We start from the raw sequence: 27,715 nt of genomic DNA on the forward strand, positions 1-27,715 counted from the left end.
CACTAATTAATGCCATAGCGTTCATGTAAACGCTACATTCAGATTCATCAATCGGAAGGAATTCAGTCTGGTTGAAACAAAAGTTGTGCATGTAAACATAGCCACTGAAGACTAGAGTAATGATGCTGAAAATTCAGCTGACATCACAGGAATAAATCACATTTTAAAAAATATATTAAAATAGAAAACAGTGTCCATGAAGTGTATAAAAAAAATCATATTTTTCAGTATTCATGTCATGTCAGTCATTTAAAAACATACCTTTATCCTTATTAAAAATGACATATTCCTAAAATAAGATTATGATAACCTCCAATATGAACAGATATTAAAAGCGCAAATAAAAATAAATAATTGCTTATTTCTGCTCCTGGTCTGTTATTTCTGTCAAAAATCCAAAAATGTAATGAGGAAGCTCTGTGGCATTAGTCAAGTGCTGCAATGCGACTTACATAGTATAGCAGGTCAGTCCAGCCCTCCATGGTGATGCACTGGAAGACTGTGAGCACGGCAAACAGGATGTTGTCAAACTGGGTAATACCATAGTTAGGTCCAAGCCAGTACTTTTTACATACTGTTCCCTTAGGACACCTCCGAGCGCCAGTTTCATTCCCGCAAGGAAACTCCTCTCGGATTTCATCTAACAGAAAGAATAGGGTGTAAGAAAGACAAAATTGTGAATTCTTTCATAATTAATTAAATTGTGCTACTTGTGATTGTGACATTCCATGATCTCCAAAACTGGCACCAAGTGACCTACCAGTGACATTGTCAAAGCATGTGGTATGAAATTTGCCCATATAGAACTCTAGACCAATGATGGCGAACATGAGAATGGCAAAGAAGAGCAGCAGACCGATCTGCAGCAGTGGGATCATGGCTTTCATAATGGATTTGAGAACAACCTGCAAGCCTAGAGGAAACAGAAGCATATTGACATTGTCAGAGTTTTTAGTGTTTGTTTTTGCAGCATAACATTGGATTACAAAACTTGACAGCTTGTAAAATGGCACAAAATGTAAAATGTAAACTGTGCATCATCATAGTTCAAATATACTAAATCAGCATATAAAAGCAGTTCTTATGAACTGTACTTTAAAGTCTTCTCAGATCATGAGATAGTTTTGAATGATTAATATTATATATAATCTTCCCCTACACCAAGCCTTTAGATTACAGTTACGGTTGCATTTTTAAACCGATCAAATTGTCACGTGACATGCAAGAATTAATCCCATTTGTCTTCAGCAGGGTTTATGCAGGTTTTATGAAGATTCATTTAAGACTTTTTAAGGCCTTTTTAAAACCAAGTAAAGAAATTTTAAGGAATTGATTGAAGGGAACACAATATGTCAATATGTTCTCTAAATGTAAATGTCTAGGAAGAAACACAATGAATTGGATTAACAACACTTCACAGTTTAAAAATACTAGTTTCAACAGATATTGATAACTTTAATTCATTTTACAAAAAAAAGCTTGACTTGTTCTGCTTCCACCCACTAGAAAATGGAATATATTTTAATGTACTTTCTGATCACACTGCACAAAAGTGGCATTATTACTCTGTGTTTGTCTTGTTTTCCAGTGCAAATGTCTAAAGAATCTTAAATCAAGATGCATTTACTGAGATACAAAATGACAAAATATGAAGTCTTGTTTTCTGTAAAACTGATTATGAAAAGATTTTTGATTAAAAAAAAAGAACAAATGTCTGCCAATGTGCTCAGAAAAAAACCCCCACCTAATTCAAGGGGAAGTTTGATAACTCTTTGATAGATATAGTATGTTTTTGTCCTAAGCATAAACTCACTTAATTTTGTATAATTTTTCAAGACTTTTCAAGAATTTTTCAAGACATTTGCATTTCAAGTAAATGCATCTAAATTTAAATATTTTTAGATATTTGTATTGGAAAACAGGACAAAAATAGTTAGGAGGAGGATATATATATATAATTATTATTATTATTTTTTTTTTTTTTTTTTGCAATGCATGCAACATTTAATGCCATGACTATAAATATAAAACTTTCTCCTCTGATTTAAATTAATACATTTTTGATACTTTTTTAAGACCCACAGAAAGCCTGCTTCAAACCTAGTGCGAAGCATTTTGCTTTTTGTTCTTTATGGAGCTTATTAGCAGTACAAATCACATCCACTTTCATTGTACAGAAAGCATATAATTAGGGATGCACTGAAATGAGAATTCTGTGCCCGAAAAAAATTCTGAATTTAAAAAAATACAAGCCACTTTTAAAGTAACACAAAAATTTGACAAAGAATAGGCCTATAAAAAATGGAGCAGTGGCTTCGAAGTTGTGCACCTTCGGAAGTGGAGCTGCACGCAAAGTTACAAAACATGCTGTGCGAGAGTGAAACCTGAGCGTCGAACATGGAGGGACGGGATGGCATATTTTTGGCTTATATTTTTGATATATCCCTACATATAATACATCAAATTGAATGAATTGGAACAAATATGTTACTCACTTGGAATCCCAGACACAAGTTTGAGAGGTCTCAACACTCGAACAGCACGCAGGGTCCTCAGGTCAAAGTCTGAGCCCACTGTTGACAGTATTCTGGAGAGAAATAACGTTACAGAATGAATCATAGAGGACCAAGACAAAACAAAGTCAGTCGAGGTTTAAACTGGGATATTGGGGTAAACAGCAGCCCTTGTACTAGTAGAGGATTTAGTGACAGTTTAGAATTTTTTTTTTAATTCAGAAAAACATGTATAAAGGGAGACAGAGGTGCATGAACAGAGCTTATGTAAATCTTTACATCGATATTGAGCCCAATCTGCAAAAATTTAAATCATAAGTTACTGTATTAAGGCTTCACCTGGTCAGACATCTATGCTACAGTGTGTGAATCATGGACTCAGATACGATAAGCAGTGGGCATTCATGGTTTAGGAGAGGATGGCACACACTGCCCGTCCCCCCGCAGAGTGAATGTCAGAGGTCCATGCGCAGAGAATAGAGATAAATGTGGGTACCGCTGCTTTGTATTCATATGACCTTTATTTGTGCAGGAAAGTCACTGGATACTGATTCTCTTTAGTGATAACATGCAGAGAAGAACAAAGACGCGAATCCAACTGAATCAATACAGCACGGATAGTGAAAAGTATATATGACCCAGGAATTTTAATCAACATTCAAACCCACAGATGTAGCAACAAAATATCAGTTTTATCGCCACATGAAGCCTGTTTTTGAAGACAGCTGACAGGTGACAACCTAAACTTGCTTCATTGTGCATGACATATAGAAAAATGTCCATTGAGATATATTTTAACCCATCTAAAACTGCTTTGATATGAGTGTGAACTGTTAAAGATAGCTGCTGCTATAATCTGTCTTTAGTAGAACAAACAAAAAGCAACTAAGGGCATAGAAAAAAAGCAAAGGACATGCAGAGAGGCAACAATCATGGAGGTTGAAGGAAGACTAGTCATTCCGTTAATAGTATTAATGTAAATAACTGGGAATGGACAGAAAGCCATTTGAGAGAGAGAGAGAGAGAGAGAGAGAGAGAGAGAGAGAGAGAGAGAGAGAGAGAGAGAGAGAGAGAGAGAGAGAGAGAGAGAGAGAGAGAGAGAGAGAGAGAGAGAGAGAGAGAGAGAGAGAGAGAGAGAGAGAGAAAAGGAACAGAAAAATGGCGAAGAAAGAGAGCCAAAGGGGGTTGGAGGAGGAAGAGGGAACAGAGAGAGGGGAGGAGCTGGATGAGAGTGAGAGGAAGATGCTGACTGGCTGATTTATTCCCAGCTCTCCTCGTCTATTTATAGAGCTGCAGTCTGAGAGCCACCACTGTTAGCTGTACCTGACTAATTATACAACACTTTCTCTCCCATTCTCTAACACACTAACGCACTTATTTCTCTATGAGGGTGGGGACTTTTCATTGACTTCTATTGTTTTATAATGAGCTAATGATATTTTTGATTTGTAACCCTAAACCTAACCCTCATGGAAACCCTTATATTTTCCTTAAGAATAAAATAAAAATAAAAATAAATCCTTATGGAGACTGTTGGCAGGTCATTTCAGGTTAGGGGGGACATTTGGTGCACACAATGTGGGGAAATCCTGACTCACAGCTCATACACATTAACATCATGTATACACATTAACAAACATACATACGCAAATAAAATTACCTAATGCTTGAGTGAAAATTTAAAAAATGACCCTAAAAAAACAGAAACAAAAGTCAAACCACTCAAATCACAGATTATTTGTCTTGTTGTTTAAAATTTTTGTTCACGTTTTGAAACAAAACAAAACTCTGTTGCAACGCACTGTAAACATGTTGGTGCCGTGGCCTACCTGCATGTGAACAAAACTAAACAAGACAAGAAAAGACGAAACAAAAAACAAAAATCTGTTGTAACGCTGTGAACATGTTGGTGCCGTGGCCTACATGCATGTAAACAAAACAAAATTAAATTAAATATTAAAATAAAATAAGTTGCCCTTACTGGAGAACCCCACCTAGCTCAAGGCCCTTTAAGAATAAGATAATTTAAGAATGAAACCCCTGTTATAAAAGGTATACATAAAGTGTTTCTTCCACTAAACTGGCGTACTAAAAGAGAGGCTTTGCTGTTTGAGGAGGTTCAGGAAGGTGAACCGTGGGTGTGTGTGCTCCAGAGGAGCCCCCAAAGAATCTGACAGATTGAGATTATGGGATACAGAGGTGAATTCACAGGTGTTTACACTGCACTGACATGGGGCAGCCCACAGGGAGGCATCTGCCAATCCATCTCACCACAATCCCAGGCACACACTGTGAGTGTGGGAGAATGTGTGTACGGCTAGGAGTGAGAGAAAGTGGCAGTGTGTTTTGTAGCAGTGGAGGTAAATGTAGCTCAGTGCTGCTACGAGTCAAAACACTACCGTTTAGTTACCAACACTGTATGAACGCTGTAGCAGCAGTGAAGTCAAAAACAAATTCAAGTTCTTTTTGTTTGTTTAGAGAGTCGATGAGGATGACAACTCCCACCACAGACTTCCTCACAATACACCATATCCCCATAGCAACCGGCAATTCCTCATTCAGGCAGTTTCTACGGTTACTGGGCCCTTCTCATTCATAACTGTTTCCATGGGAACAAGAGCCATTTCTCATTGATAGAATTTTAGCATCACTGTGCTAACAAGGCAAAAGGGGGGAGGGGGGGGGGGGGTCTAAAAACATACAGCATCTACATACCATGCGATCTGTCCAATACACAGTAAGATATTGTTTTTACAAAATTAAATAGCCATAGGATAATCATTATTACTGTCTTAATGTAATACTTCTGCTAATCAGATGTGGGCCACTACTACCTTAAACTGTCTATTAATGCAGATTGTCTGTCGTTCTTACTACTTTGAGGAAAGATTAAGCATGGAGCAAGATTTGTTTTACCAACGTTTACGTTTCATCAGTCAGTCACGCTAGACCTCGGCTAATGTATGCATCGTTATTGATACAGTTTCCACATGTTCACCACATTAAATTAGAAAAATACTTGGTAAATAAATAATTTCAAGTAAAATAATCGGTTTGTTAATGGAAATGCACTAGTTATTAAAAAAAAGTATAGGACACGAGCGAGCACAGCTTGATAAACTGTATTTGCTGGCATTACACAGAAGAGTAAGAAAGGTTGTATTTGACTCCACACACCCACTTAACCCTGCGTTTGTAACACTTCCATCTGAAAGTATAAGGTCCAAAAATTCCCTAAAAAAGTATATAACATTATATACCAGTGGCAGTTAGAATATTAAATGAAGGGACTGGGGAAATTAACTATTTTTGAGAATAACTTTTACACTGTATATTGTGTAGGCTGTGTATAACTTTGTGTATAAAGTTCAAACTATCTAACTTACTAACCAACTAACTATATACACAAGATCCACATAAGGTAACACACACACACACACACACATATTTACATTTATACATTTAGCACACGCTTTTATCCGATGCGACTTACACAGCTGACTGAGAAGGGTGAACTTGACACTAATAAATTCCTCAGGTAATACAAGTACAATCAATGACCCTAACTGGAGGCATATATGTGATAAATTGCATAATAAATAGCATAATTTGTTTTGAAAAGTTAATTTAATGTTAAAACAAAAGCATATGTTACACCTAAATGTGAAGTACATATATATATATATATATATATATATATATATATATATATATATATATATATATATATATATATATAATATATAAATAAATTATTAGAATTAATTTCACATTACTATTGGATACAACCTCAATCAAATATTTCATAAGTTAAGTATTGATATTTCTGGAACAGATAATCCATTGGTGTACAGAAAGGTCTTATTGCAATGTGTTGGCTATTTTCATCATTTAACCATGACCTCTGTGTGCATGAATGGTGCTTTTGTGCACTCTCTGCTTCATGTTGCAGCTGTTTTACATCAAATTTCAATGGGTTGCCCAGTGTATTTCTATCGGAAAATAAAGAGAAAAAGGGAAAGGGCTATTAATGTGTGTTATATCAAAGGACCAGAGCTTAGGTGTTGTGAGGGGACATATCTTTTCATCTTCAAAGTGCTCCTCAACTGAAAGACACAGCCGCCATTTACCTTCCACAGCAAAGGGAGAACAGCTGTGAGAAGAGAGAGAATATCAGCATGTGAGTGTGTGAGGAGAGAAAGTTCTTGTGTCTCAAGGTTTTGCTGGATGATTGATCATCTGCAGTAGTGTAAAACAGGTTACTGCAGCAGCTCCTGCATAGACTGCTCTCATTGGCTTGCTCTGCTTCTCCTCTCTCTCAGTTTCTCTCTCTCATACACATACAAGCCACTGCTTGTTTCCAAACTACTGCTTCTCCAGTTGCATCTTTCCCTTCCTCTTCTCTTTCTCCTCTCTCTTTCTCTTCGCTAAACCCTAGGAAACATGGAAAGACAAACCCAAGATCTTACCCGGTTCCCTTTTCTCCTTTACCCTTGTTTATCATGTATTTATTTGTCCATCTTATTAAATTTTGAATTCTGAAAATATGCACATACATCTGTTAAACAGGACAATTGCTCAGCCTACTTTAAACGTTCACTGTGCACATGATGAAGACTCAGAATAGAGTGAGTAGAGAGAAAATGGCTGCAGCAAACAGGGCTATAGCTCTCCTCCCAACTGCAGCCAACTGCAGCTCTGACCCATTTACACACACACACACACACACACACACACACACACACACACACACACACACACACACACACACACACACACACACACACACACACACACACACACACACACACACACACACACACACACACACACACACACACACACACACACACACACACACACACACACACACACACACACACACACACACACAGTCTCTGAAAGATCAAACAGGAGAATCTCATTATGTACGTACACATATAAACACACACACACACACACAGTCTCTGAAAGATCAAACAGGAGAATCTCATTATGTACGTACACATATAAACACACAGAGAAGACAACAAACACCTATGCGTGTAACCTTAAAAAAATACACAATGATATTGTGTAATACAGACAATTTCGACATTTTTTTATTTTGAATATTTATTATCGGTCTGACAACTTCTCTTTGCTATATCAAATATGCAAATAATAATGAATAAAAATTTACAATTAACATAATAATAAATTATAATAATAGCATTTTGTAATAAAGTAGCATTTTATTTTTATATATTTCAAGATTTTAGTTGACAATGTACTAATAAGACTTGTGTCTTTAGGTTTCTCATCTATCCTGTTACCATCATATTGTCCCTTTTAAAATAATTATGACACTTACTATACATATTTTCACTTCATATTTCATTTTGTTAGGCATTACATAATTGGACGAGCTTAATATGCCAAAACTACAACAATGACATTGTACAGTAAAATTTGGTAATTCAAAAGTAGAAGTAATTTCACCTTGAACACAAGGCTTATAATGTCAATCCTGTTAGAATCAACCCTGTTTTCTCGTAATTATATGCCCTTGTTAACTTATTTATATTAAATGTACCTAAAGTAGCTATTCATCACATTTATTTGTCTAACAAAACATTTAAAATCTTACAAAAGTTTACTGAAAAAGGCACCAGGTTCTTAGAATAACACAACCACACGAAAACTCACTAAACACACCTACATGCACTTCTACCCCTCTTCAGTACAACTCAGAATATGACAGAGCTGATAATCAGTTCACTGCTGATGTGATAGAGCACATCACATGATAAATGTTTTTGCCACACATCTACCTCCTGCACATTTTTCAATTTTCACAACACCCACCATGCGTTAAACTACCAAAAACAACGCATGAGATCCAGCAGTTCTGTGTTAGTAATCATGCTAACTGAGCTACAATGGTTGATCAATCAAGCTAAATGGATTGTAGGTAAAGTTGCAATATCTGCCTGAGCCAATCTTTTAGCACCTCTCCTTTCAGTCCTAGTTCTCTAAATTACAAACTAAATTGGATATTTGAGCGAATTTGATGTACGCAGAGAGGGATGGAAAGGCTATAACATGCATGCTGGAGAAGCAATGTACTGCAAGATGATAGGCAGTGCAGACATTATAACATACATTCAATTTCACAGTATTTTTTTTCCAGAAACATAAAATACCATTCAATAGTTTCAGGTAAGACAGTAAAGATATTTTTGACCGTAAAGATATTTTTCATAAAAAAAAAAACTTTCTATTTCAAAATAATCCTGTTCTTTTATACTTTCTATTTCTTTAATTTCAGTATTTATAAATGTTTCTTCAGCACCAAATCAGCATATTATAATCGATCACGTGACACTGAAGACTGGAGTAATGAAAATTCTGCTTTGCCATCACAGGTTGAAATTACATTTTAAAATATATTAAAATAGAAAAGAGTTCAAATGGAAATAATATATTTTACAACAGTACTGTTTTTCCTGTATGTTTCGTAAAAAAAAATGCAGCCTTTGTGAGCATAATTGACATCTTTAAAAAATCATTAAATAACCTTAACTGCCCTAAACTTTTGAACGATTATCATTATCATCAGATGCAGAACAGGAAACTCATACGATCTAAAATAAATCTAAAATTTATCTGGTGCACATGAACTATTTTAGAATCTGAGCCTCAGTATTGGCATCCACCGTTCTGAATATCTTGAAAGTGCAACATCAACTTCGTTCACGCCAAATTCAGGGCTAAACAATAAGTAAATACATTTTCAAACAAAACTCTTTACATGGGGGGTTTGGTTCTCATCCGCCCAGATTTCTAGGGGTTCTCGCTATGGTGGTGGACCCCGTGCAGGCTCTGGTTATGGAGCAAGAAGTACAGACTCTTCTACGAAAGGAGGCTATAGAAATGGGTTGCTCCTCCCAGCAGGGAGTCAGGGTTTTATAGTCGTTACTTTATTGTTCCAAAAAAGGATGGGGGGTTGCGTTCTATTCTAGACCTGTGCCAACTAAACCGCAGGGTTCAGAAACTCAAGTTTAAGATGCTTACACTCAAACAGACCATGTCACAGATTCAGTCCGAGGACTGGTTTGTCACGATAAACTTGAAGGACGCGTACTTCCATGTACCCATCCATCCTCATCACAGGAAGTTCCTCAGGTTTGCTTTCAGGGGCGAAGCGTACCACTATCGGGTTCTTCCCTTCGGCCTAGGTTTATCACCCCACACTTTCATGAAATGCGTGGATGCAGCTCTGGCTCCACTGAGACTCCAGGGCATTCGCGTATTGAATTACATCAACGATTTGGTTGAGTTTAGCTCAATCCGAGCAGATGGCAGTTTGGCATCGAGATGTCATTCTGTCTCACATTCTGTTGGGGTTGAGGCTCAACGTCAAGAAGAGTATGCACCTTCCATCTCAGAGGACAACTTATTTTTCCCTTGCAATAACCAGTGCAAGTTGCTTGATCTATTTGAATTCAACATGAGCACAACATGATATGTGAACAGTAAAGGCTCTGTGGTGAACCTAGCTGAAACCAGATTGAATACCTCCGACCATGTAGTGTGTCGAGGTAAACTGTACAGAATGGTAATTACGAAATTCAATCCACACAGCACATGTTCCATTCTAATAAACTTTAATTGAAGTAAAATATTAAATAAAGCATGCAATATAATGCAATATTAAAGTTGATAAACACATTTGAAGTATTTTCAAAAATATCTATTATTATTTGGTTCTGTCATTTATTTATTCATTGATTAATTAATTTATTCCAATTTAAAGGCCTTACCCCCTGTTATGGCTATATTGCATGTCCCTAATCAATTGTCGTTGTAGCTTACATAACTTTACAAATGGAGACGCTCCCTCAACCTAGGGGTTCGTGTGACGCACGTTTCCATATATGGACATAACCTGTTGTAGTAGGCGTGGTTCATTGGAGTTTCTTAGGATAAAGGAACTATGATGTGGAACACGTGCAGGGCACAGAGAGACTCCATACTGCAATGATTCCCATTCCCCTTTCCCAACGCAACTTAGAGTTGTAAAATAATAGAAAATAAAGTAAATTCAAGCATCAAGAACTCTTCTGGTCGAAATCTTTCCTTGTACCCAACAACTGGTACCGAAACCCGGGATTACAAGGATTTATGAAGAAAAAGGGGGAAAAGACTGAACGGGAGTAAAGAATTGTTTGAAAGAAGCTGCGTGGGGAATTCAAACTTAAGTCATGGATCCAGCGGATTTAAAGCGATTGAAGATAAAGCGGGGAGAGATGCGAACTGCAACGACAAAACTCAATCAGAAAATTGATGGTGAGTTGGATAAAGAAGAACCATGTTTTGCGAAACTAGAGGAATTAATTGATCAGTTGAAAGATAAAGAAAAGATTCTCATAGAACATGACAAAAATGTTGAAGCAGTAACTGAAGAAGGGGATTTGGAAGATGAGATATTTATAGCAATGGAGTATATGGATGCAATAAGTGTGAGGAGAACAAGTCACTGCCCTACAAAGGCTAAGTGCAGTAACTACGCAAACAAAGAAACGGAGAAAAGGGCCTTTAAAGTTTTTATACCAGCCAGTCAAACATGTTATGGGTAGATTAGTGGTAATGCATCTCCGAAACGGAACATAATTTAACCCAGATATTTTTTCACAAGACAGAACACATGTCATAAAGCCCATTAGAAGTCTTAGCTCAAATGTGTAGTTACTGCGCTTAGCCTTTGTAGGGCAGAAGAGTGAAACGCGCGTTGCGCATGGAAGAAGTAGAAAGCCAGTCTGGACAGAGTGAACGTGGATCTGGATCTGGACCATATAGAAGAGACACAGTCAAACTTCCCACGTTAGTCATTCCGAAATTTTCTGGGGAGATATGTGAGTGGCAAGGATTCTGGAGTCAGTACGAAACAACCATCCGTGATAATGAACGTTTGAGCTAGACTGACAAATTCAGTTATTTGAAATCATTTTTGACCGGCACTGCAGCGAGTGCAGTAACAGGCCTCGCTTTGTCTAATATTAATTATGACACTGCCATTGATCTGCTTAAAATCCGATTTGGCCGTAAAGATCTAGTGATTAATGCTCATATGAATAAGTTACTGAACATGACTCCCGTAAATCGAGCAACTGATGTGAGCGCTTTGCGCAAATTGTATGATGACTGTGAGATAGAGGTGCGTAGCCTTGACGCACTAGGTGTAGTAGCGGACACCTATGGAAGTTTATTATGTCCTATCTTGTTGAAAATTATTCCAGAAGACATTGCTCTCGAATTTACTAAATCAGAAGCTGACAATGTTCTTAAAGCAAAGGAGTTGATGGACTTTCTGAAAAAAGAAGTGGAAAGCAGAGAAAGAACTGAGAATCTCATTCAGAAGAAAGAAGTGTTTCAAAAGGAAAGGAGGAATGCTGCAAGTGACAAGGAGTGCGCGCCAGAGCGCAGAACGAAAAGGTACATTGCCGGAAACATAGCCTCCTCTGCCGCAGCATTCCATATGTCGAGTCTGAATGATAGTGACTGTTTGTTTTGTGGTAAGCCTAATCATAGCTCTACTGATTGTACTGAATCCACGGTGGATATTAGAAGAGAAAAATTTAGACGATTAGGCAGGTGTTTTGTATGTCTAGGGCCCAGACACATTGCGCGCAATTGCAGGGCGTACGGTATTGCATGTGCACAGTGCGGCAAAAGACATTATAAAACAATTTGTAACCAACAGTCAACCCAGACACGAGAAACAACGATAAACCCAGAGGTAGATACTGCTCAAGCTCAATGTTCAGTTTCGCCAGGTGATTGTAATGATAGAGCAGTGCTGTTACAAACTGCAACCGTTTGGGTAGATACGCCACGACAAAGCCAAATTACTAGATGTTTGTTAGATGGGGGGAGTCAACGTAGCTTTATCCGTGAAGATATTTCTAAAGCTTTGAACCTACCAGTAGTGGGAACAGAAATAATTAAGCTACACGTATTTGGTTCAGTAAATGGCAAAATAATGACAGTAAAAAAGGTTAAGGCTAGTTTGAGAAACCTAAAAACAAATGTGTCTGTTAAAGTTGAATTATTAGAAACCCCAAGTGTATGTTCATCTAACATTAAAATGGCAAACGAAGAAATCAGAAACTCTCTTGAAGCAAAAGGACTCCAAGTTGCGGATCACCCTGTGAGAGGCATGGAACAGAAAGGTCTTGGAATTGTCATCGGAGGAGATTACTATTGGAACATTGTGTCAGGAAACACAGAAAGACTGGATAATGGACTTGTGGCTGTAGAGAGCAAATTCGGATGGTTAATTCAAGGAACTGTTTCCATCTCTGTAATGAATGTGACAACTGAAACAGTGGAGGAACAAGCACTGACTGAACAGTTGCGTAGTTTCTGGGAGACTGAGTCGTTGGGGATCACGGACATCAAACAGAACTCAGAGACAGATGCACTGTGGAAGTTTGAGCAGTCCGTAAAGTACCTTTCAAAACATCAGTCTAAGTCCATTACCACCCCGTCTCAAAAGGTGTTCCCCAGGGTTCTGTTCTTCGGCCTTTACTCTTCATCATCTACATGCTTCCATTGGGTCACATTATCAACCAACATGGCTTTAGTTTTCATTGCTAAGCAGATGACACCCAACTTTTCATTAATTCCCAAATCCCAAAGCAATGCTCCTTTTCCCACCAAATCCATATTGGTTTGTGTTGATGACATACAGTAAATGCTTGGATGAGTAATTTTCTCAAACTCATCACTGAAAAAACTGATATACTTCTCGATGGTTCACATCCTGTCTCTGTGCTGACAATGTAATTTGTACGGTACATTACTAATGTCCTGATTCGACCTTCCACCACTGTTGAAAACCTGGGTATATTTTTTATCCTTCTCTCTCCTTACTCCCTCACATTTCCTCACTTACCAGATCTGCCTTCTTTCACCTCCAGAATATTACAGGTCTACGTTTAAATATCAATGATGCTGAGACCCTAGTCAATGCTTTAATTACCTTTCGGCTAGACTACTGCAATTCTCTTTTCTATGACTTACCCAACACAACAATACATAAGCTCCAATATATTCAGAACTCTGCAGCCAGGGTCCTCACATATGCCAAGAAATCTTCCCACATTACCCCTTTTTGAAGCAGACTACATTGACTATTAAAAACAATTTAAAGTAAACTCCTTACGGTAGACGAATGTGCAAAAGTCGCTGCTGTTTTTGTAAATCTGTTTGCTTTGACCTCATATCTAGTGAAAATGCATTTATGTTTTTAATGTGTTAAAGCCTGGAATGTGTGCTTACTCGCTCTGTGTTGGAGATTTTTTGTATTTTATTTTTTTTATACAAATTAGTCCTGTAGTAGAAAACATTGTGGCACCAAGAAAGGCTACCATGAAGGGGGCTCTTAGGTTTGCTACAGCCCCAGGTCCCTATATGTTTTTAATCCAGGCTTGGATGGGAATACAACTTATTAAAATAAAAAAAACGTGTGTTTTGTGCATTACATTGTTCTGTTTATTATATTGTTCATGTTTTTAAATAAGTATACTGCAAGCTCGACATGCTAAAGCAAATCTAAGTGTCTAACCATCATTTTCTTGTTATACTCTTCCTTCCTCCTTTGCAAAAATCATAATTGTCTACAGCCCTGTGCTGTCCAATCATTCTTTCTTCTGTATGGTTCTCTTTTTTCTGTCAAACTCTCTCTCTCTCTGGTGACATTTGTAGTGTGTCCTCACTGCTTGTATCCACAGAGCTGCTCTGATCTTAGCTCACCATGAGCTCATTAGGTCAAGAAAAAAACATCACTTGCCATGCGGTTAAACCTCACATACACTCACGTCTACACAAACACATGCAGAATTCACGTAAAATATTCCAAATTTAAAAAAGCATTTACCCATCAACCCTTTTAAAAACAGACCATAACAGTAGGCAATATTTCAAATGGCTTATTTGTATATTTAAAATACCAACACAGACATTTAAAAGAGCTTGCTGGGTAAATTCACTAAACAGTTGCACCACTTTTGCACCTGTGTTTTATTCACTAACCACCCTTAATCCAGTTTAACCAGGCATTATCTAAGCTTTCCTGTAGCTCAAACAGTAGAGCATTGGTGCTTGCAACACAAAGGGTTTGATTCCCAGGGAAAGCAAGAACTGATAAGAATGTAATGTTTACCTTAAAATACAATGTAAGTCACTTTGGATAAAACCGTCTGCCAAATGCATAAATGTAAATGTAAAATCTGCATCAGGTGTATCAAAATTAAGTCTTTGTCATTCTTTTCAGCACAAACACACCTTGTTCTAAGCTAAATAGGATCATTATAGAGTGCCTAAGTAAGTTCTATCTGCCTGGTGCAATTATTGCTATTACTACTCTCAAAAAGCATGTGGCAGGGACAGCAAAATTACTTCACAGTAAAACAGTAATAACAATAAACGCTTTTCACACACTGTGATGATGCATTTCCACAGTTATCATATTCCACATTAACATCGCAAATGTAGTAAAGTTTTTATTATTTTTTATTATTATAACGCTGTACTTTGTGTTATATTACCTTGGCATTAAAGTAGAAAACACAATCCCTGGAAATGTGGAAAGGATCTATACCAACTTTTCTGCAGTATCAGTACCAACACAATGCTTTCAAATACTGTCATATTTGACAGAAGATCTCCAAATATTGATACAGAACTTATTTCTTAAAAAAATGAGTGTGCTTACTAGCCTACAGGTTTTTGCTGTGACATTGAAATTGGTGTGGAGAATTTAGAAATGTCCCTTAGTATTGGATTTGCATAATTCCTAATGAATCGGGTGCTAAAACTATGCAGTGTGACAAACAACTGTATCAGTAGGTGCAATTTATTCTTAGTGAATGCAGATGTGTTTGTTCTGACTTACCCAGTAAGCACCACTACAAAGTCCATGACATTCCAGCCATTACGTAGGTAAGAGCCCTTGTGGAAGGCAAAGCCCAGGGCCAAGATCTTAATGCCTGACTCGAAACAGAAAATGCCAATGAAGTAAGGTTCTGTATCCTCCTGTGAGAGAGAAGACAAAGGAATGGACAAAGAGAAACAAGAGTGTGTAAACAGGAATCAACCACTGTATTTCTTAAAAAATAATGATTTCAGAGACCAATTAGTTATTGTGTTTTCTGTTGAATTATGTAGATTCTGGTATTACAGTATACTGAAACAAAGAAACACTGATAAACACAACTGCAACTCACCAAACGCTCTGACATAGGTGTCTTGTCCCCATCTGGAAGGTGTTGTTCCAGGGCTAAGACAATACAGTTAGCGATGATGGTAGCCAGGATCATGTACTCAAATGGAGTGAGAATCACAGGTCAAGGAAAACTCTTAAAACAACATGAATGTTACTACAGTTAAATACCCCTTTCAGAATATATGGGTTTGTACAAATTGCTTTTAGTTTATGAATGATATAGACATAAGACAAAATATAAATATTTATAATACACGCATATTTATAATTTCACATTTAAAACTTTAATATAATATAATAAGATATAATAATAATAATAATAACAATAATATAAAAGGAAGCAACACACAATATAACAATAATATATACAAATTGGAAAAGGATAATTCTCGTACATTTTGTTATAATTTTGTATTCTGGAATAAGCTATGTAAATATGTTTTGAGGCTTCTTGAGCGCAGCACTAAGTTAAAAAAAGTGTTATGAACTAATTAAGATTTTATTCTATTTTTCGAAAATTCAATCTTACATGCACTTCAACGGGTATGTAAACTTATGAGCAAAAGACTCTCTGAACATCAGTGAAGAATCAATACATCTGATTCTGAGAGGGCAGACATTCAAACAGTCGCCCTAAATGGATTACTTAGCAAAATCACATTAAGCCTCTTGTGCTAAATACAGGTCAAGTCAAATACAGAAGTGATTTTGCCGAGTTCAACTGAGAATCAAGTCCCACCTCACTTTGAAACAGCTTCAAATAGTAAATGTAGCATCATGCTCACCCAGCATGGGCCAAACAACATCTCACATCATCTCCTTGAGCAGCTGGCTGAGCCTGTGGCAAATAAGCTGCTATTCATGCTGAAGTAACACACGCAGTGGAGGAGTATGAGTCAGGCAGATTCTGTATGCTTTAAATGACCTCATCACTCGCCGCTTGTATTTACTGCAGGCCAATTTGTGTATGTGCATGTGTGTAGAGAGTCAGTATGAGCCTAGAACGTTAGAGCCGCCTTTGTGATTTAAAGTGACATGCCTCTTTGGCTCACTAAACACAGAACTTAAGGGTGGGTAGGATACGACTATCAGGACTGTCACACACACAAGCTCGGTTTCAAAACCTAGTGAGCTGCCAATGCAGGCGGCAATTTAAAGTCGACAAATTATTTATTCTCTATTGTGACATACATCTGTGTGAAACGGAAAAAAAAAAAAAATACAGGCTTTCTATCCACTGGTTGTTGATTGGATGGAGGCTGATCTAATTGTTGCCGTTTTTTGTGCTAAACATATGCACTGATGATTTATTTACAATAAGATCAATACTATGCATTTAGAGAATAAATAGAGTGAATTTTAATTCATCGTAGACTCACTTCCAATACAAATGCTCCACTCGTTTTGGGCTAATTCTAAAGCAGAATAGCATGCATCCTTCATGACTACATAACATAATCCCAGAAGACTTTGCTATGAGCTCAGTGCAAAAATATTTAGATAAATATCAATAAAAATGATAATTCAATGCCAAAAACTACCTAATTAAAAACTGACTATTTTTATTTGTGAGTTGTGTATTTTTATGCTTATATGCAATCATGGCAAATTCCATAAAGGTGACTTGCTTTGTATCTTATACAGTAGGTTGACTGTCAGCAAAGCAACAAGCTAATGGAACTTTAAAGGGATATTTCACCACCAGTGTTGGGAGTAACTATGTAACAAAATAAATTGTAACTGTAATCCGTTACAGTTCCTAAGAAAACAAATTTGTAATTAAATTAGTTGCTTTTGAAAATGTTAAAGATTACAAAAGGGGTTACATCTGAATATTTTCTGTAAAAGCTAGGGTATGTTAAATAATATAAACTTGTTGCTTTGCCTGTTTTTGATGTGCACGATGCCTCCTGGCACTTTAAGTCTGTTTAGTAAAGCAATGCTATTCTGATGCTTTTGATTGGCTCTTTTGTTTGAATTTGTAGCACACCACGTCTGCAGGTTATATCAATCCACATTGCCGCTGAAACCTATAGGCTACAACCTGACTGAAAGTTGCCACCATGGCGAGTGATAAAAATGCGTTCCGGTGCTGGAAATTTAAAGACCGTTTAATCCAGAAATCTGTATTTTACCTCAGAACAATCTCAAAGTAAAAAGAGGTGCTAAAGTCTGATTTTGTGGTGGCCGATTCAAGTGATGAAGGATTTTGAAAGTCCAACAGTAATCAGTCTTGAGTACTAACTGTAAGGTTAACCCTGCCTGGTTTAAATGCTTGAAAATGATTAACAGTTGAAAACAGTCATTGGAAATTTAGAAAAGTAATCAAATGTAATCAGTTACATTACTTCAATAAAGTAATTGAAATAGTTACACTACTAATACATTTTAAATGGGGTAAATTGTAATCTGTAACCTAATACATTTCCAAAGTAACCTTCCCAACACTGTTCACCACTGGCCAAATGAACTTTCAATAAAACTTGGCTGTAAATGCAGTTGAAATCATTGCTACCCGACAAGAGAAAAAGAAAAAAGACTCTTGTCTTCAAGGCTCCTGCCTGCTGCTGCTGCTGAGTTGGTTTGCGTCTTTAAGCTTTTGTTTATATCTTTCTGTTTTGAATCATTATTTACTATCATTTTTCTGTTGTTTATACTGCTAGATATAACTTACTCAACATCACATATTAACCTTACATCTAAATCGTTGCTAGCACAACACGCTAGTAATTCGCTAGCAATTCGCTAGTCTGTTGGTGTGCCATCAGTGCGCTCTTATTTATTTAGCTCGCTCCTTTTACAAATCCATCCAACAACTGTGGTGAGTGTCAGTCAGTCAAACAAACTCGGTGAGTCATGTCATCTTCTCCTCTTTTTGTCACTTGCACTTCAAGTAACATGTATAGCATAGCCTTCTCTGTCAGCACAGGATTGACATGTGATAAATGCAGGGAGATAGTCAGGCTGACGGAGAAGATTTCAGAACTAGAGACACGCATCCAAACTTTAATTGAGGTTAATTGTAAGAGTGCAAGGGCTTTAGATACTACTTTGGATGCGATTAGCTAAGAGAACACTGTGCATTGTTCGGTTCAGGTTAAAGTAGAGCCGGTGCAGCAGGGCAATTGGGTGTCAGTGAGACGCTGTAGTCGCGGGGCAAAACACTGCTCTTCCAATCCGATTACAACATCAAATAGATTCTCCCCACTCAGTGTAACACCCACTGAATCCTGTTGAATGTGCCCTAGTTATTAGCGATTCTCATACACGGAGCGTGAAAATAGAGACACCAGCCACCATAGTCACGTGTTTGCCAGGAGCCAAAGCGCCTGACATCAAAGCAAATTTAAAAGTGCTGGCTAATGCTAATGATGTTCACCTTCGCCAGTCGGAGATCAGTAAAATTAACGTTACAGAGGTGTGTGAACTCGCAAGTACAATGTCAGGCACTGTAATTTGCTCTGGCCCCCCTCCTGTTCGTGTCACGGTTGAGTAATTCATTGACGCCCCCTTGCGCTTTGTGTGTGTATTTGTGAATGAATGTATGTGTGTGTGGGCGCTGATTATCCTCTGGGGTTATCAGCGACAGGTGTTGTGCATTACCACTGCCTATTTATACTCACCTTGTGCGTCTTGTGTTTGTCAGATCGTTGTTTTGTGGATGTTACCTGTTGTGTTCCTGTTTCTTCGGCTCCCTGTGGTTCCTGCCTTGTCTTCGTCTGGAGGTTTGCCGTTGCAGTTTATGTCTTCACTCTTCACCAACACTGGGTTCATCACTTCACGCCTGACCATCGGATCGAGTTGTCCACGCAAGCCTGAGCTGCCTTGTCATCACCACCATCATCGGAGACTACCGCCGCACTGAGAAGGATCTTGTGATCTTCACACCTCTCTTGTGAACTGCATCTACGATTCTCCTTTACCACTGAGAACTTCGTCTGCTTCACTATTCACTCTGGGACTGGTGCTATTTATTCTAATAAAGATCTGTTTTACTTGCTATTGTCCCCTCTATCCATTCGTTACAGAACGATCTGACCATGCAGGGGGCAGCAGGTGAATCTGAAGTCACAGATTACTTCGCACACAACACAGCCCGTATGGAGCAGCAGGAAGAGAATCTCGCTGCAACTGGAAGAGCGGTGCAGGCATTGGTAGCGCAGGTGTCTGGGCTCACCCAACAGGTTCAACAACTGAGACAGCCCATTCCGCCCAACCCACGGCCGATTTCCCCCGCACCGCCTGCACCCGTACGTCAACATGAGCTGCGTCTGCCGACGCCGGAGAGTGATTCTTGTGAGCCAAGTTATTGTAGAGCTTTCTTGACCAAGTGCTCTATGTTTTTTGCTATCCAACCCCAGACATTTTGCACTGAAGATTCGAAGAAGGCCTTTGTGCTTACACTGCTGTCAGGGCGGGCGGCGCTATGGGGGACGGTGGTGTGGGAAAATCATCGATTCTGTTGTGACTCGTTCGCGGCACTCTCGGAAGAGATGAAGAGGGTGTTTGGCCGGGCAGTCGCAGGCAGAGAGGTGGCTTGCCACCTCGCAGACATCCGCCAGGGAGAAAGATCCGTCGCCAACTATTCAATTGAGTTTCGCACCCTCTCCACAGAGTGCCGCTGGAACGTGGAGGCACAATGGGACATCTTCCTGCATGGGCTGGCTGACTGCATCCAAAACGAGATTTATACCCTGGACCTGCCAGAGAAGCTCGATAAACTGATCGAACTGGCCTTAAGAGTGGATGCACGCCTGCATCGGTTGGAACTACACACTCGTACGGCACCTACACAGAGGAGCTTTGGGGTCGCCCCACTCAACGTTCGTGAAGCGGTCAGCCCCGTCGACGATCACAAGCCCATGCAGGTGGGTCGAGCTTGGCTCTCCTGGGAGGAGAGAGAGAGGAGGAGGTCCCGAGGATTGTGTCTCTACTGTGGCGGGGCTGGACATTTTCTCAATAATTGCCCAGTAAAAGAGCGTGCCCGGAAATGAGGAAGAGGATCCTTTTGGGCGGGGTCTCCATCCAGAAACCTCTTCCACCCTCCTCCCGGTGAGATTAGAGTGGGCAACTCAGTCACATAACTGCCAAGCTCTTCTCGACTCCGGCGCAGAAGGTAACTTTATGGACTGGTCACTTGCACAACAGCTTCAGATACCCACCATACCACTCACTAACAAGATCGCAGTCAATGCACTCAATGGTCAACAGTTACCCACAGTATCTCACACCACCAGTCAGATAACACTCATCACATCCGGCAATCATTCTGAAGAACTGTCATTTCTCCTCATGGACTCCCCTCAGGTTCATATTGTCCTCGGTCACCCCCGGCTGGTGCAGCATAATCCCAGGGTGGACTGGGGACATAACTCTGTTTCTGCCTGGAGCACGGAGTGTTTTGCATCTTGTTCAGTGTCTGCTGGTTCGTCTCTGTCTTGTTCTGTCTTGCAGGAGGAGTCGGTGAATTTATCAAACGTGCCCGCTGAGTACCTCGACCTGAAGGAAGTGTTCAGTAAGTCCAGAGCTGCTTCTCTTGCTTCTCTTCCTCCGCATCGTCCCTATGACTGTGCTATAGATCTACTGCCAGGTACGTCTCCGCCCAAAGGCAAACTTTACTCTCTGTCTGTTCCCGAGAGGGAGGCCATGGAGAAATATATTTCTGATTCTCTGGCATCCAAATTCATCCGACCTTCCTCTTCTCCAGTGGGGGTGGGATTCTTTTTTGTGGGGAAGAAGGACGGTTCTCTGCGACCTTGCATTGATTACGGAGGACTGAACAACATCACGGTAAAGAATACTTATCCTTTGCCGTTGATGTCTTCAGCCTTCGAGAGGTTGCAGGGAGCGTCGGTCTTCACAAAACTGGACTTACGTAATGCTTATTTGGTCCGCATCAGGAAGGGAGATGAATGAAAGACCGCTTTTAACACCCCCAGGGGGCACTTTGAATACGTGGTTATGCCTTTCGGACTTTCCAATAGCCCAGCGGTCTTCCAGGCATTCGTCAATGATGTGCTGGGAGACATGGTCGATCAGTTCATTTATGTCTACCTGGATGACATATAGATTTTTTCTTCGTCTCTCCAGGAACACGTTCAGCACATCAGACGAGTGCTTCAGAGGTTGCTAGAGAATGGGCTTTTTGTCAAGGCGGAGAAATGCGCTTTTCATGCACGATCTGTCCCTTTCCTAGGTTACGTCATTTCGTCTGAGGGAGTACGTATGGATCCTGACAAGGTTAAGGCTGTGGTGGATTGGCCAAGTCCAGATTCCCGTAAGGCCCTACAGAGGTTTCTGGGGTTTGCCAATTTTTACCGACGTTTCATTCGTAATTACAGCCAACTAGCCGCGCCTCTGACTGCCTTGACCTCCCCCAGAACGACGTTCAGGTGGTCCGAAACAGCCGAAGCTGTATTCGCCAACCTGAAGAGCCGCTTCGTTTCGGCTCCCATTCTTACTACCCCTGATCCGTCACGTCAGTTCGTGGTGGAGGTCGATGCGTCAGAGGTGGGGGTAGGCGCAGTGCTCTCGCAGCGCTCTTCTTCAGACGACAAGATGCGTCCTTGCGCGTTCTTTTCTCATCGCTAATCGCCTACCGAACGTAACTATGACATTGGTAACAGAGAATTGTTGGCAGTCAAGTTAGCTTTGGAAGAATGGCGACATTGGTTAGAAGGGTCAGGGGTACCTTTTATCGTCTGGACTGATCACAAGAACTTAGAATACATTCAATCTGCCAAAAGACTCAACTCCAGGCAGGCTCGGTGGGCTCTTTTTTTCGGTCGTTTTGATTTTACTCTTCCGTACCGCCCGGGTTCTAAAAACATCAAACCCGATTCTTTATCTCGTATTTTTGATCCATCCGAACGCCTGTCTACTCCCGAGTGCATTTTACCAGAGACTTGATTCATCTCCACACTCTGATGGGAGGTCGAATCGAAGGTCAAGACGGCCTTAGAAGGGGTAATACCTCCGTCCCGGTGCCCACCGAACCGATTGTTTGTCTGGGAGGAATTACGGACCGACGTTATTCAGTGGGGTCATTGTTCCAATTTAGCCTATCACTCAGGAGTAAACCGAACTAGATTTCTAGTTAAGCAACGATTCTGGTGGCCATCTATGGCTTGCGACATTCGAGATTTTGTTTTGGCCTGCTCGATCTGTGCGATTGGTAAGACTTCCAATCGACCCCCAGATGGGCTTCTTCAACCGCTGTCTGTCCCTTCGAGACCCTGGTCCCATATAGCGCTAGATTTTGTTACCGCCCTCCCGCCCTCCCAAGGCAATACGGTTGTTTTAACCGTAGTGGACTGGTTCTCGAAGGAGACTCATTTTATTCCCTTGCCCAAATTGCCTTCAGCCAAGGAAACAGTGGTGACTGTCATCGATCACGTCTTTCGGATACATGGCCTCCCGATGTATGTGGTCTCTGACAGGGGATCTCAATTTGTCTCCAAATTTTGGCAAGAATTTTGTAAATTACTGGGAGCCACTGTCAGTCTATCTTCGGGTTACCACCCCCAGAGCAACGGGCAGACCGAGAGAGCCAACCAAGATTTGGAGAGAATGTTGCGATGTGTTGCCGCCAAGAATCCCTCCTCTTGCTGTCAACAACTCTCAATGGTGGAGTACGCACACAACTCGTTACCGGTGTCATCCACGGGCCTATCTCCGTTTGAGGGTAGCTTAGGGGACCAGCCACCTATTTTTCCTAGTCTGGAATCCGGTCCCCTCCGCTCACGCTTTTGTCCAAAGGTGTCACCGTACATGGACCAGAGCCCTTGAGACTCTGCTCCAAGTAAGGGCGCGCACCAAGGTTAAGGCCGATCGCCACCGGTCAAGACCTCCTGTGTATGTCGTCGGTTCCAAAGTGTGGCTTTCAACTAAGAACATTCCACTCCGCTCCGTTTCTAATAAGCTAGCTCCCAAATTTATTGGCCCATTTCCTGTCACCAAGATAATTAGTCGGGTGACAGTTCGCCTCAAACTCCATCCTGCGTACAGAAGAATGCATCCCGTGTTCCATGTTTCCAAATTGAAACCCGTATTTTATTTACCCATTAATCCACCAGCCCCGGTTCCCCCACCGCCGCGACTCGTAGATGGGGAACCCACGTATTCGGTAAATCGAATTCTAGACTTGAGACGGAGGGGACGCGGATTTCAGTATCTGGTGGACTGGGAGGGTTACGGTCCGGAGGAGAGAAGTTGGGTTCCTGCTAGGGACATTCTGGATCAGTCCCTTATTGAAGATTACTGTCAACAGGTAAGTTCCTCTGGGAGCTCCAGGAGACGCTCCTAGGGGGAGGGGTACTGTCACGGTTGAGGAATTCATTGACGCCCCCTTGCGCTGTGTGTGTGTGTATTTGTGAATGAATGTGTGTGTGTGTGTGTGTGTGTGGGCGTGGTCGCTGATTATCCTCCGGGGTTATCAGCGACAGGTGTTGTGCATTACCACTGCCTATTTATACTCACCCCGTGCGTCTTGTGTTTGTCAGATCGTTGTTTTGTGGATGTTACCTGTTGTGTTCCTGTTCTTCGGCTCCCTGTGGTTCCTGCCTTGTCTTCGTCTGGAGGTTCGCCGTTGCAGTTTATGTCTTCACTCTTCACCAACACTGGGTTCATCACTTCACGCCTGACCATCGAATCGAGTTGTCCACGCAAGCCTGCGCTGCCTTGTCATCACCACCATCATCGGAGACTACCACCGCACTGAGAAGGATCTTGTGATCTTCACACCACTCTTGTGTACTGCATCTGCGATTCTCCTTTACCACTGAGAACTTCGTCTGCTTCACTATTCACTCTGGGACTAGTGCTATTTATTCTAATAAAGATCTGTTTTACTTGCTATTGTCCCCTCTATCCATTTGTTACAGTTTGAAGGAGTGATGAGATAGTTAGTAGACTATCCTCACAAAATGGCTGGCTGTCTAAGTGGTTTCCGCAAAATAATATAGAATTCATAGAAAATTGGAAAAGTTTTTGGGGCAGACCTGACCTGTTCAAAAGAGATGGTATTTATCCCTCCAGGGATGGTACTGCTCTTCTCTCTAGTAATATGGTTAGGGCTGGGTATTGACACAAATTTCACAATTCTATTCGATTTCGATTCACAAGCTTGCAATTCGATTCGATTCAATTCGATTCAATATTAATTATTTTGGATAGGTACAATACATGGCAAATTCTCAAGGAAAACAAATCTCTTGACTAATGCTATAAACTGTGGGAGTCAGTTAGCCTACTATAATATTGAAGGTAAAAATTTACTGATTTTTAACGGACAAACACTTAAATTACACTTTTATTTATTTTCATAATAATGAAAGTTGTTTGAAAAGTAAACATTTAAATGGTGGCAAATGGTGGCAGAATTACTTAGAAGTCTAGTTTCAAATATAATTCTTTTGAAGTGATGAAGTGTTAGTGCTTAATGTAACAATATCTAGTGTAAATGATAAATCACATTTGAGATTTGTGCTGGCTACTGTATACAGGCCACCAGGGCACCATATAGACTTTATCAAAGAATTTGCTGACTTTCAATCAGAGTTAGTACTGGCCGCAGATAAACTCCTAATTGTTGGTGATTTAAATATACATGTAGATAACGAAAAAGATGCATTGGGATTGGCATTTAAAGACATTCTTAACTCGAGTAGGTCAGGACCTATTCATTGTCGTAATCAAACTCTAGATCTAATATTATCACATGGAATCAATGTTGTTGCCGTTGAAATTCTGCAGCTGAGCAATGATATCTCAGATCATTATCTAGTCTTGTGTAAACTTCATTTAGCCAAGGCTGCAAAGCCGAGTCCGTGTTACAAATATGTTAGACCTATCACTTCTGCCACTAAAGATTGCTTTATAAATAATCTTTCTGATCAGTTTCATCGTCTCAGCATCCCAGATAGCTTAGAAGAACTCGATATTCGACCGAAACTTTTAACTCTCTCTTTTCCAGCACTTTAGACACAGTTGCTCCTTTGCGCTTAAAGAAGATTAAAGAAAATAGTACAACGCCATGGTACAACGAGCACACTCAGGCCCTTAAGAGAGCAGCCAGAAAAATGTAGCGCAACCGGATGAAAACAAAACTAGAGGTATTTCGCATTTCATGGAATGAGAGGACGATTGCATACAGAGAGGCCTTAAAAACTGCTAGATCTGCTTATTTTTCAACCCTATTAGAAGAAAATAAACAAAACCCTAGGTATTTATTTGAAACAGTGGCTAAACTAACTAAAAATAAAGCTTCAAGCCCACACGTTTCCAAGCAGCACAGCAGAAATGACTTTATGAACTTCTTTACTTACAAGAGTGATAATATCAGGGAGAAAATTATAACTATGCAACCGTCTACTACAGTATCGCATCAGACAGTGCAGTGTAGTCTCCCTGACGAAAAATTCGATTCATTCATTCCATTTCAGATAAATGCTGTTCTTTTGAACTTTCTATTCATCAAAGAATCCTGAAATAAAAATGTAAATAACCGTTTTCAACATTGATAATAATGAGAAATGTTTCTTGAGCATTAAATCATCATATTAGAATGATTTCTGAAGGATCATGTGACACTGAAGACTGGAGTAATGATGCTGAAAATTCAGCTTTGATCACAGGAATAAATTGCAGTTTACTATACATTTACATACAAAACAGCTGTTTTATATAGAAATAATATTTCACAATATTACTGGATTTGTTTTAGTATTTTTAATCAAATAAATACAGCCTTGGTGAGCAGAAGAGACTTCTTTTAAAAACCTTACCTACCCCAAACTTTTGAATGGGAGTGTATATATAACTTAGTTATAGTGGTGTAGACTTGTATCCGGGTGCAAGAATTCAAAGAGCGTTTTGAAAGTTACTTTTTTGCTTCCAGTGAAGGATTCAGCACATTGTAGACAGTGGCTAAAGAATCGTAAATATGGAGAGAACACAGAGATGGAAAAAAACTCTTTGTTTATAGTCAACATTTCCATTTCCAACTGGATTACCAAAAACAGTGTTTTGGGCCAAACTGAGGAGAAAAACTGAAAGATACGGCCATTCCGTCAGTTCTGCCCAAACCCCCGATGCAAAATGCTATCGCTTACTGATACAAAACCTGTTGCCATAATGTTCCATTTTTTCCATAATGCTGTTTAATGAGTAGACAAGGTATGATACGATTTTCAGTGATAAACCTACCCATATAATAGATTTTTGTTAACAACCCTCTATCGATTCGACTGTCCATGGGCGGGGATGCAAAAATGCGGAAGTATCTACAGTTAGCCCATATGAATTTGAAATTGAATGTTAATTCGTTTGCTACCTCAATTAAAATTCAGGAATTTATAAGACATTCTAAATTTATCTTTGAATGACACACAACACTTATTACAGCCCACATCCCAGTAGCCTGGTGACCTCCAGAGACAAAAATCACCATCAGAATGAACAGGTTGTAGTGTGTAAAACAGCATGAGCCGTTGCTGAAAAAAAGAGGGAATGATTTATTTCAGTGTGGCATAAGCTGAAATATCTATCAAAGCAGAGAGAGAAGGAGAGATCTGGCAGGCTTTCACAGGATCTGTACAGTAAAGACTCCAGCTCCTGTAATACCCGGCAGTCCGTCCAGCATTACAACACATTAACAAACTCTGTGCCTTTTAATTAGCCTGCCTGGCCTCTGCTCCGAGTGTGTGTGTATGTTCTTCCACATGCATGCATAATGATATCAGTGTTGCTGTGTGATCATTCTAGTGTCTAATTTAAATACTACTGTTTGTGTGTGGGGGTGTGTCCGTTCACACACCCATCGGGATGGTATGCTGAAAGGGAAAGTGGCGCACTCTTCCTCTCTAGCAGGGTGGATGAATGGACATCCTGTTCCTGCTCTAGAGGCCAGTGTTTGTAATATGGCCGCAGATTG

The 27,715-nt window shown here is 39.9% G+C and overlaps 1 protein-coding gene across 6 annotated transcripts in view; it reads right to left on the minus strand.

Moving 5' to 3' along the window:
* The window catches only part of cacna1aa (calcium channel, voltage-dependent, P/Q type, alpha 1A subunit, a), a 117,848-nt gene that overhangs the window by 74,638 nt on the left and 15,495 nt on the right, over positions 1-27,715 (minus strand). For 5 of the 6 annotated variants that reach the window (XM_077212926.1, XM_077212925.1, XM_077212927.1 and 2 more), the window contains exons 2-6: positions 15,785-15,890; positions 15,454-15,593; positions 2,496-2,587; positions 761-913; positions 453-640 (exon numbers count right to left, since the gene is read on the minus strand). In XM_077212926.1, the coding sequence (XP_077069041.1) occupies positions 453-640; positions 761-913; positions 2,496-2,587; positions 15,454-15,593; positions 15,785-15,890 (679 nt within the window). The remainder of the gene's footprint in view (positions 1-452; positions 641-760; positions 914-2,495; positions 2,588-15,453; positions 15,594-15,784; positions 15,891-27,715) is intronic. The other variant, XM_077212930.1, reaches the window with a different exon arrangement.

The sequence above is a fragment of the Siphateles boraxobius genome, unplaced genomic scaffold (genome assembly GCF_051911475.1).
Source record: "Siphateles boraxobius isolate OS27281-9 unplaced genomic scaffold, OSU_SipBor_1 66, whole genome shotgun sequence".
NCBI lineage: Eukaryota > Metazoa > Chordata > Actinopteri > Cypriniformes > Leuciscidae > Siphateles > Siphateles boraxobius.